Consider the following 14,388-nt stretch of genomic DNA (forward strand, 5'->3'; position numbering starts at 1 on the left):
GTGAAGCCCACAGTCAGAGATTGTGCCCAGACTCCAGCATATTATTGCTGAAATACAGGAATGTATTTATCATCAGAAGACCCTAACCTGTGTCCCTCCTTTAGTTTCCTTGTCACTCAAGGGCAGTGTTTCCCAAAGTGTGGTCCTTGGCCCAGCACTGGTCCTTGGGAAAAAAAAAATACCAGCCCTTAGAAAATATACAGATTATTGCTATATACTGTTATTATTGTGAATGAATATTAAACAGTGAAAATCTATTCATTTTTCATTCTTTTTTAAACGTGTTTATATTTTGGGGCCACAAAATAGGTACTGAAAAAAACCGGTCCCAGCTATGTAAAGTTTGGGAAACCCTGCTTTAGGGTATTTCTGGCTTGGGGTCAGAGCCCCCTGGACTGTCCAGAAGTTCTCCTGACATGCGGACTGCACAATGGATCCTGCAAACAAAGTAAATTTATGAGCAAGATTCTAACATGCACACAATGTAAATCCTTTTTAAAACTCACTGGTGCCAGCTATCTGCAACTCTTGATTTGTATAGAAGTCCCTTTACTTCTTTTCATTCCTGGCCTTCCCTCTCTCCATCATTTAGACTGTGAGCCTCTTGGGGCGGACAGCTGTCTGGAAAATGCCTAACACATCCTGGGTGCTACTATAAACAGTATGAGCAATGAGTGATATAATAGGTTCTAGAGAGATAAGGTGGGTGAGGTAATATCTTTTATTGGACCAACTTCTGCTGGTGAGAGAGATGAGCTTTTGAGTTTACAGAGAGCTGTTCTGCTGTTCTCTCTCGCCCACCTGTTGTCTATCTAATACCTTGGGACCGACGTGGCTACAACAACACTGCATGTAAATGGTGGTGTGGGTTACATGTCAAGTTACTATAAACTGTGTAATGTACCCACTGTTAAGTGGGTGCAAACTGATGTAATTTATACACTGAGGGGAGCAGAATGGTAGTGGCAGCTCACAGAGAGCGAGCAACCTATGAAACCAAGGAAGGTAAAGTATTTGCAATTGTCACTTTGGTCCAGTAAGGCCATGGTTGACTTAGACACAGTTCTGTGATGTATGTTTTGTTTTTTTTAAATGTTGTAGTGCTTATGGGTGAGAGCCTAGCCCTGAGGGTGGGAGCTGTAAAATAAGAAGTTGAAAAGAAGAAATAGAGGGAAATGAGATTGCTTTACCTTGCCTCCTCTTACAGCTGCTGCTGAATGAAAGAAATTGTGGTCTTGTAGCTGAGGATCTGGCCAGCAGTGCCAACAGCCACTCAAGAGCTCTGGGGCAAAGTGGGCGAGAGGCCCAGATCTGTGCCCTGGAAGGGGTGCAGCCAAGAGCAGTCAGCTCTCAGCACCACCCAGACCACAGCACTACCCCCAGATATACTCCCTGACAGCCGTGTGCAGTCGGAGCAGCGCTGCTGTGGCATTTCAAAATGTCCTGGAGCTCCGGCTGCCACTGCTGCCAAAGTAACAGCAGTGGTGGCCAGAGCTCCAGGCCCCTCTGAAATGCTAGGCCCAGGGGCAACTGCCCTCTGCACCCACCCACCTCCATCAGGGGGCCTGGCTCTGACTTAGAACTCAGGAAAGAGAGCATCACTTCATCTCTCTGCCACCTCTTGCATGAACTTATACAAGTACTTCTGTTTCTATGTTCCCCAACTATAAAATGGGAATGGTGAACCTCTATCTGTCTTCTTTTCTTAGACTATTAGATGCACAGGGTCAGACAGTGTCTTATTATGTGTTTATATTGCACCTGTTATAGCAATGTATAACTCCCACAGACATTGGCATCACCAGGGAATGCTTCTCTCCACCTATTCCCTTTTCCTGATGTTACCAATGTCCACATCATCATCATCATCTTGTAGATTCTATTTTTAAGAGCAGTTCTGAGAGGATTACTCCAGCACAAAATACTCCGCATTCTTTCAGGGTTTCTGAAGCATTTATCATAATTCTTTTTAATAAGCAGTTTTAAAGCAGCAGTGTCAGCATCTTTCCATCTCAGAAAAGCATTTATGTACTTAACTTCTGAGTTAACCATTACATTTAATTTTGAAAGTGCCAGGAGAAATGTCATTTGTCAGAGCTGCATCCAAAGGGTACATAGAATCATGGAACTAGAGAAGACCTTGAGTATCATCTAGTCCAATCACCTGAACTAACAACACTAACCTCTACCAAGCTTAATTACCCACCAGAAGAAGGAAAAAAAAAAACAGATTGACAGGGCCACACAAATACCCAGGAATCAGCTACTTCAAGATAGGCCCCAGAAGATCAATAACAGAACACCGCTTGTCATCACCTATAGCCCCCAACTCAAACCCCTGCAATGCATCATTAAAAACCTACAACCTACTCTAGAACATGATGCTACACTCCAGAAGGCCTGAGGTGACAGGCCTTTCCTTTCCTATAGACAAGTTCCTAACCTAAGAAAGATTCTCACCAGCAATTACAAGCTACACCACTGAAATACTAATCCTGGAACTTCTCCTTGCAGCAAACCTTGCTGCTGGCTTTGTCCACATATTTATTCTGGGGATACCATCACTGGACCTAACCAATGCCTATTCTCATGTTCTTCCAGCAACATTATATATGCCATTACATGTCAACAATGCCTTGCCACTATGTACATTGCACAGACTGGGCAAAACCTTCGCTAAAGAATAAATGGACACAGAGCAGACAACAAGAAACTCAATACACGTAACCTGGTCAGTGAACACTTCAGTGGAGTGGGCTATTCTGTTAAAAACCTGAGAATTTGTGTTCTAGAGCACAAAGAATTTAAAAACAGATTACAACAAGAAATTTGTGAATTGGAATTCATATTCAGATTTGACACACTAACACATGGTATGAACCAAGACCTCAATTACCTCACACATTACAAGGACTGCTTCCCTTCCTTTGATGCTCATAATTTATCTCAGGCAGGACACTTAACATCCCCCTCCCCTTATCCCCCTCCTTCAGTCTATCTGATTTGTCAGTTTTTATTGCAACAGTCTGCTGTGCTTATAAATGTCGGTCTGTATTGGAAATTAAATTGATCTGATGAAGTTGGCCTGTCCCATAAGAGTTCATCACTGAACAAATCATTTTGGTAGGCTTTAAAGTGGGGCATTTCTGCTGATCTGTTTTTTTAGAAGAACTAAGTATTGTCCAAAGCATCCCTGACAGGTGTTTGTTGAACTTGCTCTTCAAAATTTTCAGTGATGGAGATTCCACAACCTCTTTAGCAATGGTTAACCTCCCTGATAGAGAGGGAGTTGTTCCTAATATACAGCCTACTTTGCCTTTGCTACAATTTAAATCCATCGCTTCTTGTCCTATCCTCAGAGGTTAACAAGAACAATTTTTCTTCCTCCTCTTTATAAAAATGTTTATGTATTTGAAAACTGTCATCATCTCCCCTCTGTCTTCTCTCCAGACTATGAAAATCCAGTTTTCAAATCTTCCCTCAAATGTGATGTTTTCCACATCTTTAATCATCTTTGTTACTCTTCTGCAGGCTTTTTCCAATTCATCCACATATTTCCTGAAACGTGGCCCCTAGAACTGGACGCAGTTCTCCTGTGGAGGCGTAATGAGCCCAGAGTAGAGTGGAGGAATTACTTTTTTTTCTGTCTTGCCAACATCATTCTTGCTAATATTTCCCAGAATGATGTTCGCTTTTTGTATAACTGTGTTGCAAATTATAACTTAAATAAATTATAAATTATAACTGTTGCAAATTATTCACTAATATTTAACTTTTGATCCACGGTGGCCCTCCCCTTCCCCAGGTCTCTCTCCACAGTACTCCTTTCTAGGCTGTCATTTGTGTGTATGCAGCTGATTGTTGTTGTTGTTAAGTGGAGTACTTTGCATTTGTACTTACTGAATTTCATCCTCTTCATTTCAGACCCTTTCTCCAATTTGTCCAGATCATTTTGAATTTTAATCCCATCCTCCAATGCCAACATTCAGGCTTTACTCATGAAACTAAGAGCTCAGGAATGAGCCCCTAACTGAGCAACAGTTACTCCATACTTAAGGTTGAAACTTGAAAAGCCCCATATATAAGGCCATTTTCACACATCATATCCCAACCCACGGTAGACTTTTTCAGAGAAGTTTAAAAAATATCAGTAGAGGCTATTTAACATTTGGACATCAGGGGAAAAAAAAAAAAAGCCTCTGCTGTTGAAACTTGCAATTTTTTTTTCTTTTTTAATTGGTTGGAGATATTCTTCATAGGCCTGATTTGAGTGTCTATCATTTAAATGAATGAGAGTCTCTCCACTGAGTTCACTGTATGTTGAATCAGGCCTTGTTGCGTCTTAGTAATTTAGTCTACAACGCTAGGCAGGAAGGATGGTGATGGGATCATGGAAGATGAGAGTTTGAAGACAGCTCAGGAGGCCATCTTAATCCAACCCCCCCCCCCACGGTCATGTGATTAGGATGCTAAAATTGGGCTTGAGACTGCAGTTCACTTCTATCCTCTGCTACAGAATTCTTGTGTGACCTTGGTTAATTATTCTCTCAGTGCCCAGTTCCCCATCTGTAAAGCTCCTCACAACACCACTCTGAGATAAAATCATAATGCTTTTCACTTGCCTTCTGGTTTTTGAGCCTTTAAGGTGTACACATTTTCAAGGGTTTTTCCCTGTGGCCATATAAACTTGCTTCTTTAGTAGCGTGACTCCAGGAGCAGGAGCTTTAAGGAAGCACAAAACATGGAGACGGTCGATAAAATTGTGTGACCTGGCAACAGTTCTTGTAATAAAAAAAAAAAATTATCTAGTGTGTAGATCTAACAAGATGTAAGAATTGCAAAACCAAAAAGGTCAAGTTAAGGATGAATGGGTTCAGTGGATCAGTTGAGGGAAATAGCGAGTAGTGAGGGACTGGGTGACAGAATTAATTTGTTTCATCCAATGTATGTGTTCCCATTTGCAGACAAACCTGATCCCCCAGCTGGAACGCCCTGTGCCTCAGACATACAGAGTTCTTCCCTGACTCTCTCTTGGTACGGCTCTTCTTATGATGGCGGAAGCGCTGTGCAGTCCTACACTGTGGAAATCTGGAACTCGGTGGATAACACGTGGACAGATCTCACTACTTGCCGTAGCACTTCTTACAATGTCAAGTCCCTGCTGGCTGACCGGGAGTACAAATTCCGGGTGCGAGCTGCTAATGTATATGGCATAAGCGAGCCCAGTCATGAATCAGAACTGGTAAAAGTAGGAGAGAAACAAGAAGGTTAGTCCTTACTGAGAAACATAATTATGTGCTATTAGATAATGGCCCGGGATATTCTGAGGTAGGTGCAGCCAATTGCCAATATACATTTGCACATTGCCGCTCATGCTTTCTGAGTGCTAGTGCCTGAAATTTATGACCGCTAATGTTCGATGCAAGCCATTTGCATGTTTCCATTGCTCATCTACACAGAGCAGTTTTTGTGTTTACCTAACTTGGAAAATCTGGGCCAATATTTTTCTGTCTGTTTTATGAATGCAATGAATTATGTACCAACTGCACTTGTTTATGTAAGCTTTATTTAATGGGCTTTCTGTAGCTCAGGGTGTTTGTAGTGAGATACAGAACATTTCACCCAAGATTTCTAATGGGCTCAGATTTAATCCAGTTTGAGTGTGCTGGTTAGTGAATTATGGGAAATGAATTGGTGGCCTCTGTTCATTTTATAATGGATACACCACCAAAAACAGCACCACAATTGACACCAGCTGGCATATTTGTTGGCAGCATCAGTGGAGAATTTCAAGGTAGGGAAGCTGAACTATCCATTTATTCCCAGAGACTTCAGATCCAAGGCACGTTAGTGAGTCAGCGTGGAATATTGTGTACTACAGTTGTCCATGAGGTGCCTGAGCTGCAGGTGGAAGACTTGGGTCTCCTGCACTGTGATGTTAAATGGACAATTTATATTAGTACCCAGATTCGTAAAGAATTTTTGAGCCAATTACCATTTTCCAACACTGTTCAACCCTTATCCTTAAGTCTTTCTCTGTGGAGAAGTTTAGAGGAGAAGTGATTAAGCATCCTGCTACTTACACCAAACGAGGCCCATGTGTTCAAAAACCAGAAAAACAAAAAACCGAACATTTGCATCTGTGTAGCCAGTAGATCTATATTGCATGCCTGTGTCTTTATGCACATGCATGTTTTGAATATGGAGGGCCTCATTTAGGGGTGTGAAGGACACTGAAAAGGCAAAGAATGGAAAATAAAGGGGGAAACAAGATATTTTTCCATATTTTACTTCGACTTTTGGAGTGGATTATGTTTACCAGCTCCTTCTTCCTGTTTTGTAATACGTTATATATGCAGTGCCAGGTGTTCTTACCTGGTTCAAATAAAGTTATAGTGAGTTCGTATTTTTATTTTTTAGTGACACCTCAGGACAAAATAACAGCATAGGGAAGCAGCACGGGAGGACTTTCTACAGCTTTTTGTCAAATATTCCTATACAGAAAAGCAGTCAAGTAGCACTTTAAAGACTAACAAAATAACTTATGAGGTGAGCTTTCATGGGACAGACCCACTTCTTCAGATTTTTTCTGTTTTGTCAACTTTGATTACTGTTTTTAGTTCTCTATGCCTTAAATATTGAGTCTGTTCTGGTCTGGCTATGGTCTGAAGAAGTGGGTCTCTCCCATGAAAGCTCATCTAATAAATTATTTTGTTAGTCTTTAAAGCGCTAATTGACTGCTTTTTTGTTTTGATAGTATATAGACTAGCATGGCTCCTCTCTGTTACTATTCTATACAGAAGTAATTTGTTCTCTTGCTTGAGCAGCTAAACAGGTGCTATTTTAGTGTATTTACTTTCTCTCACTATTTAAAAGAAAATCTGAAAAGCTGCTGCAAATCAAGGATCAATTTTCTCTCCAAGGGAAGAAAGCATTAAGAGTGACAATGAATTTGAAGAAAGTTGGAGAGTTCTGTCTGTTGATAACAAAAATCCCCTGTGTTGGAATGCCTCCTCTCTTCGGTTGCTGGAAGAACACTCTTAGGTTTGGAGACTGTCAGTCTGTTCCTTTGATTTGTTTTTCACTTCCAAGAACTATCTCTGATTGTGAAAAGTGGAAACAACATATTTTTAATGGAAGAGAGAATATTTTATTATGTTTTTTTTTTACAGTCCCCACCACAAAGGGGCTTGAGCACCTAGGAGGAACTGCAATGCAAATAACAAATGATAACAATAAGGCAGGTTGGGCATAGAAACTCACCATAGAAAGGGAATTCCATGTGTCAGGGACAAAGTGTAGTTTAGTGATTTCAGCAAGAGCATGGAAACCGGGTTGCCAAGGTTCTGTTCTTGATTCTAGAAATGTCTGGAGCAAGTTACTTATGGCATGATTTTTCCCCAAAAATTCCAGTGGAGCTCAGTGGAAAAGGTGGGTATTCAACACTAGAGAAAAATTACCATCAGTGTAAACTCTTGGCCAATTAACTGAGACTATGCCTGCATTGCACAAACACTTGTGTGCCAGAGGTTTACAAGAACTATCTAACATACATTAGTTAACTCACCGCAAAATACTAAAGGAGACTTGTAATTTTTACTGCATTGTAACTACGTTGTGGTCAAACCTATAACATCTACCTACAATTAATCTCACTTGGCTGTATTCCAGTAAAAACCACAGAGCTTGTCTCCACCAGGATTTTACAGTGAGATAGCTAATGCATGTTAATTTTCTCACTGTAAAAACACAGCTTTTTGGGGTGTGAAGACACAGCGTTAGCCTCAGTATGCCCATCTCTGAAAAGAAGCATACTTCATCAAGGTGTTGAGGTCCCATGATGTTGGTGAAGCATTTGGAGCTCCTCCAATGGAAAGCGCTTTAGCAGTGCAAACTATTATTATTATTATGAGACAGAAATGAGCAAGTTACTATATATTCACCATCAATCCTGATGGATCATTGTTAAAGTAATGTAATAAGTTCACAGAGACACAACATGCAGACCAGCTTTGCTGCCTTGCTGGTAACAGAAGTTTGCAGCTGGGGAAGAGTTTAGCTTGGCATTACTGTGTTCAAGCCTTAGGAGAGATGTACCTTTTAACTAACTTAGAGCTTCCACCTGTTAACCACAAGGCTCCCAATTCAGGTCTTTGATGCAATGATGTGCATGTTGCATACACAGTGAATCCAGTCATGGAACATTTGGCAGGCACAGCTATTGGCAAAGAGGATGGGATCTGCTCCTTCATGCAGCCCTTAAAAGGGGAGGAAAATGTGAATTGCTCGATGTAAGTGTGGTTTCCAGTAAATCTGAGCACAGCTCCCACACGGGGGAGCAGGGAGCGGCCTTCCCTTTTTGCTCCCCTGCTACAGTGGCAGACAGCAGACCAGTCTGGCTCTGCTGGAGGTACATAATATCACTGACACAGCAGGGAGAGAAGGTGATGGGGTTCCTGTTAATTGGCTAACTCCATCAGCTTGTCCAGCTTCCGGTTTGCAGACTGTCACCATCGACTGAGTGTTGAGGGGGTCATAGAATCATAGGGTGAAATTCATCTCTGTTGTCACATAAAAATCTGCATGTAGCATAAATGAGTAACTGTATAATCTTATTACTGCACACCTTGTTCTTTTTCCTTTGCCCAGCCCTACTGTGTTATTACTAAGCACTGAGTCTAGCTTTATATTGTAAACAACCAAAAATGTTTTCGGGCTCTGTATAAATAACAAACAGTGTGAATCCATTGTCATGAGGAGGTTAAGTCACGTAGTTAGGAGTTCACAAACTCAGTGGCGTAGTCAGATAGATCCAGCTGTTTGGGTGAGGAGCTGCAGTGGTAACTGTAAAACATTGCAACTCTGTGATCCTCAGGCCACTGAGAACCAGTATGGTCCTAAGGAGCAATTTCAAGTAGTGGTTTAGAGCAGCTCTAAGTTGTGCTGATTCTATCCTGCCCCCTCCATTTTCAAAGGCCATTCTGGCTGCCACAGATTGCTGAAGCACCTCGGCTTTGTGGCTCTACCCCCTCTCCCTTGATCACCATCACTGCAAAACAGAGAATGAAACAGGGACAGTTATGCTCAGTTCTCACCACTGAACATTTCCCCTTTGTGAGCATCTTCAGCTGACTTTGTCTGCTTGCATGACTGGATCTGTGGGGACTTTGTGTTCTGTTAAAAAATGCCCCGAAATGAGTAGGCAGGTGATTTCAGACAAGGAGCAAAAATGCAGATGCCTATCTGAACTATCCAAAGTTCTAGGTTTGCAGAAATTGGCAGGAGAGTTTCAAAGACCATCCTTTCTCAGAGGTTTTTGCTTTGCTTTTTGTTTTTTACACTTTCAGGTGTGGATGCAAGAGTCAGGAACACATTTGTCTTATACACTGGCATTGTATATTTAGGGGCTTCAGAGGCATAACAATTTTTATTGTTTTATTTTCCCTGTCCTTTGAAGCATTCTGAAGTTAGCCTAATAAAGATCTAGTGATCTGATTCCTTGCATTTTGTGTGTCAAATAGACATATAAACCAGCTGCTTCCTCTTCAGAGGATATTCTAAACTTATGACAACAGAAGTGCCTGGCTTCTGCTACCAGGTTTTAATTTAGTAGTTTAGAAAGCAAACCCTGTTAACTGTCTGCCTTTTGGTACCTAACCATCAGATCAAGTGTTTACCCAAAAGGCTTTCATTTGAGGATTAAGATTGCCTTTTGTGAGCATACATATCCTATTCAGTCAGCAGTTGATGATTTCTGGTTTTTCTTTCTTTTCTCTTTCTCTCCTGCCTCTTTTTTTTTTTTTAAAACAGAACCTAAAGATGAAGCTGAGCTATCCGATGATGGTAAGAAGTTCATAATTTCATCAGGGCAAATGAATTGCTACGTCTTTAGTACGTGGAATATGATTTCTTTAATCACAGTTCTTAATCCTCATTTATAGAAGAGAAAGAAACAGAGGTCGACTATCGCACAGTAACTATAAATACAGAACAGAAAGTTATGGAGTTCTACAATATTGAAGAAAGATTGGGATCGTAAGTAGAACATTAGTTTTCGTGTTTCAGCCCTTGGAATGCCATATTTCCAAGGCTATGAGGAGCTCAGAGGATGCCTTCTCAAATGTGTGCACTATAGATTTTTCCTTCTTAGCATTCTAGCTGGGCTGCTTTTGTGCAGTTGCAGAAAAATATAGATTCTAAAGGGGCCTGTTCTTCTGTCCATTAAGGCTCTTTGTTCCCATTGATTGATAATTTAGAATAAGTATCCCATGTGCCTCTGGGGCAGAGAATGAAGACCACAAATGCTAGGTGAATTATTTTTTATTCTCTGCTCTGAAATCTGTCTGTCAGGCAGAAGCTCATTGTGCACTTACAGCTCCATTATATCCTTTAGAGCTAATGAGATTAATCCTCCTCCCTGGTACAGGGTGGATTCTTTGTTGACAATAATCATAATCCCAAGAGCAAAAGCATCAATAATATTGCTTGTTGAAGGTCAATGATTAAGATGATTGTACATCTCAGTACACAGGCTTGTGGGTATGCACATAGTATGCCAGGACACACTTGTTTTGCTGCTGGCAATCAAAATCATAGGAGTCTGCCTCTCTGTGTTATTCTCTGTAACAAAACTAGTTGTCTCTTGTGTTTTTCACTTCTAAGGGTTATGGCTAAGGTGGAGTTGTGGGTAAGCTCACACTAGCCATTGTGTCCTGAAGAAATAATATTGGAGCCCCTAGAACAGAGGTTTTCAAACTGTGAGACGTGCCTCTGTGCAAGACATGGAAGAGCATTTGGGGGAGGGGACAAGCAGCGATGCCAGGTAGCTTTTGCTACTCCCACGCAACAGGACCTGAGAAAACCTGCACTTGCGGGAGGGAGAGAGCATCACCTGTATCTGCTGACTCATCTCAGCCTGTGTATGAGCATCAATATCTGCTATGGCCTTGGTAATTTCTGCTCCTAGGAGCCTCTGTGCCCAGCACTGGCACCACCCCGCTGAGAACACGGGCTGGGCCTTCTCACACCCTAGAAACCTAATGTGGGGAGGGACAGAGGGGCAGATATTGGCCGTATCCTAGTAGTGCGGCCAGCCTGCATGGTAGAAGCCTTGGCTGTGCCATTGGTAACTGTGCTTTTGAAACTGACAGATGTAGGTAACTAAAGTTGTGTTGAATCCTCTGTTAGGTTTATGAATAAGCCATCAGGCATATTTTGCATGTGTTTATTTTTGTCTGGGTTAGTTGGAGCTCAAAAACTATAACTCGAGGAAGGAGGAGAGAGGCTCAGCTCCAAACATTTAAAAATCAGCACCCTAGAAGCCCATTCTTTCTATATACATATGTGTAACTCCCATGGATGTTAATGGGAGTAATATGCACCAGAGGGTGATGAGACCCTCGAATTAGGGAGCTTTGGGCTGCCATAGGGTCTTAGATGCGTTGACGGTGTATACCAGTGCTTAGCTTGTAGTATCAGTGTGTACAAACGTAGGAGCTTATTTTTATTATGTCTGGTGGTGATATACACTAGCCTAACTCAGGTCATAACTGAGCTTTCCAGGCAGACTCTCAGCTCTTTCAGATCAACACATCATCAGTGACTGCAACCAAGTCACCACCAGATACACTATGGTGAATATCTTGCTCTTTGAATGCAATATTCATCAGGGTGTCTTGCAAATAACTATGCCTAGTTCAGTACAGAATATCACTTGAGTGTGTGATAATGTGTTTTCAGTGCCAGATTTGAGTTAACCATTCTAAAAAAGATTTTAGTTAAGTTTTGTTTTTTGTGTTAGTAGGCCATAAAATAATAAAACCGTTTCATGGAAATAGCTATATATTTTCAGGGGGAAGTTTGGACAAGTCTTTAAACTTGTTGAGAAGAAAACTGGAAAAGTTTGGGCAGGAAAATTTTTCAAAGCATATTCAGCTAAAGATAAAGAAAATATAAGGCAGGAAATCGGCATTATGAACTGTCTACATCATCCAAAACTTGTCCAGTGCGTAGATGCCTTTGAAGAAAAAGCCAACATTGTCATGGTCTTGGAAATGTGAGTATATCCCTTCTATGTATATCCCTTTAGTTTACTGGTGCCCAACATGTGCAGGTCTCCTGACACCCTGATGTATAATTGAAAATAAATTGCTGTTTTTGTGTAAAATATGATCCAGTGATGAATGACTCTCAAGAAGACCAAATTTTTTTGGTCATAAATCATCCCAAAGTTTGTCCAAGTGTTTATGGAAGATGTTTACACGTCTATGGCCAAATTATTCCTCACATATCTCTATTGATTTCAGTGGAAATATGGCTGACCTTATAAATGCATGAGGTTGCTGTTGCAGCCTGTATCTGGTTCAGTTGGTAATACCCATGGAATCACACATTTCTGGTGTTTTTCTTTCTGCTTCCAGATAGAATGTAGAATCTTAGAGGAATGTAAAGTCAAAACTAATGATTAGAGGGAATCAGCTAGCCAAATATATCAGAACCTTCAGTTCCAGATTGGCTCTACCAATGAGAAAAGGTTTGGGGACAGGATTATTGCTATTTATTGGCTTGGCAATTTCTAAGCATTCATTACAGAAAATATTACCAATTCTCAGTGTAACTACTAGTGAGTCATTTTTCATAGATGAATGAATGACCATGCAGAATGAATGAACGCCTCAGTAAGTTACGGACATGACAGATGTGATTCAGAACACAAACACCAAAGCCACAACCTAACAGAATAGTTGACCTTTTATGAAAAGTTCTACTCAGCACTTTTATAGCCATGTGTGTTAGAGGGGCAAACAAAGCAGATGCAGTGCTGAACCCTTGTTAGAAAGAATATTTGCTTTTCACTGAAGGCAGGATCCTCTCTCTGCACCCTGAAGAGAGACCAGGGGACCAACATGTAATGGACTCCTTAGCAAAGAAGATACACAACTTGGTTATGTAATACTTTACAGCTAGCTGCATGATACGCATAAAGGGAATTCTAAAATGAGGGTAATGAATGCAGACAGGACCATATGCTTGTCCCTGGCTGTCTACCACCCAGAATGCCTCAGTATAGCCTGAACTGCCTCTAGGGTCACCGCACAGGGTCTTCCTAATTCATGGCCAATATTCCCTCTAAGCTGTGTATTTAGGCAGCCACCCAGAAGAGATTCAGGTGCCGCCCAATTGATTACGAGAGTGCCCATGGCCAGCAGCCTGTGTTTCTATGGTGGTGCACATCTGAACATGCCTTTGTGCACATAACAAACTTTACTGCACCAATGGATGGAAAACATGAGAGAGAATGCTGCTCCTGGCCAAGACTTTGCAGTTCAAGAAGGGACTGATCATAGCCATCTTCTGTTGTTCTAATTTCTACCCTACCACTCAGGTCCCTGCATCAAAGCTACCATCCTTCATGGCACACACAGCTAATCAGAACCTCATTCAAAGACCATCTGTGCAGTTTCTTAGTTGTGAGTTGTTCAGTAATGCAATGATGTTCCATCTATCTACCCTCACTGGGCCTATATACACTATTCACTTTAAGCACCCAGCCCATGCCATCACTGAAAGGAGCAGACAAGCAACATGCATGACAAAATTGACAATTGCATAATTTATCAGTGCACCTATTTAATGTGAAACCTTTCTTGCAGCGGCAAGGAAGAAAATCAATTCTTGATCTCTGTAGCTGTTTTGCCTAAGCAGATCAGTAATAGCTGGTCCCAGCACAGCTGCTTCTGTTGTGGTGCATAAAAATGGAAAGGAAGGGAGTTTTATTTCTGGCTTGATCATCTTAGCAAAATGCAGATTTGCATTAAGCAAAAAGAATGTAGCTCTATTTATCTTAGTTGGTGCATATTCAGGCTGCGTGAAAGCCACAGTTGCACAAGCTTATTTCAGAGATGGAATCCTTGTTATGCAATGTTGGTGCTTATAACCTGGTTCTTTTAGTTTGGAATTTAAAATTTGAGCATTTTAGTGATGTTTGGGAAGGGAAAAGACCTACTTTAGTATGGAATTGGGAGCTGGCAGGCCAAATGGAAAACAGAAGGAAGAGCATAAAAAGTTTTGGATAGACTGTTTCTTTCTATACACCATTAATTTCCTCCACCATCAACCCACTAGCTATTTTGAAAGATAAGATGCATTTAAATACCACGGAGCTTAGTTAATTTAGTCTGTGTTTAAGCATGATTTTAGGTTTTAATCTAGTTTATTTTTGCACACTAGCGTGGTTATGAGATGGTTTCAGAAAAGCTCAACAGCAGTTGCCCTTTTTCTCATCCGGATGTAAAAATGTAGCTAGATTTTTGAAAGGTCTTCTCTCCAATTGGTCCACTCCAGTGAAGGGGCCAGATTTTCATTAGTGCCCAGCACTGACCTATTCTC

The 14,388-nt window shown here is 41.2% G+C and overlaps 1 protein-coding gene across 5 annotated transcripts in view; it reads left to right on the top strand.

Annotated features, from left to right (window-relative positions):
- Positions 1-14,388, top strand: part of MYLK (myosin light chain kinase) — a 309,641-nt gene that overhangs the window by 263,815 nt on the left and 31,438 nt on the right. For all 5 annotated transcript variants that reach the window (XM_075000996.1, XM_075000995.1, XM_075000997.1 and 2 more), the window contains 4 exons: positions 4,965-5,267; positions 9,811-9,843; positions 9,942-10,035; positions 11,852-12,055. In XM_075000996.1, coding sequence (XP_074857097.1) covers positions 4,965-5,267; positions 9,811-9,843; positions 9,942-10,035; positions 11,852-12,055 — 634 coding nt within the window. The remainder of the gene's footprint in view (positions 1-4,964; positions 5,268-9,810; positions 9,844-9,941; positions 10,036-11,851; positions 12,056-14,388) is intronic.

This window comes from Carettochelys insculpta, chromosome 8 (genome assembly GCF_033958435.1).
Source record: "Carettochelys insculpta isolate YL-2023 chromosome 8, ASM3395843v1, whole genome shotgun sequence".
Taxonomy (NCBI): domain Eukaryota; kingdom Metazoa; phylum Chordata; order Testudines; family Carettochelyidae; genus Carettochelys; species Carettochelys insculpta.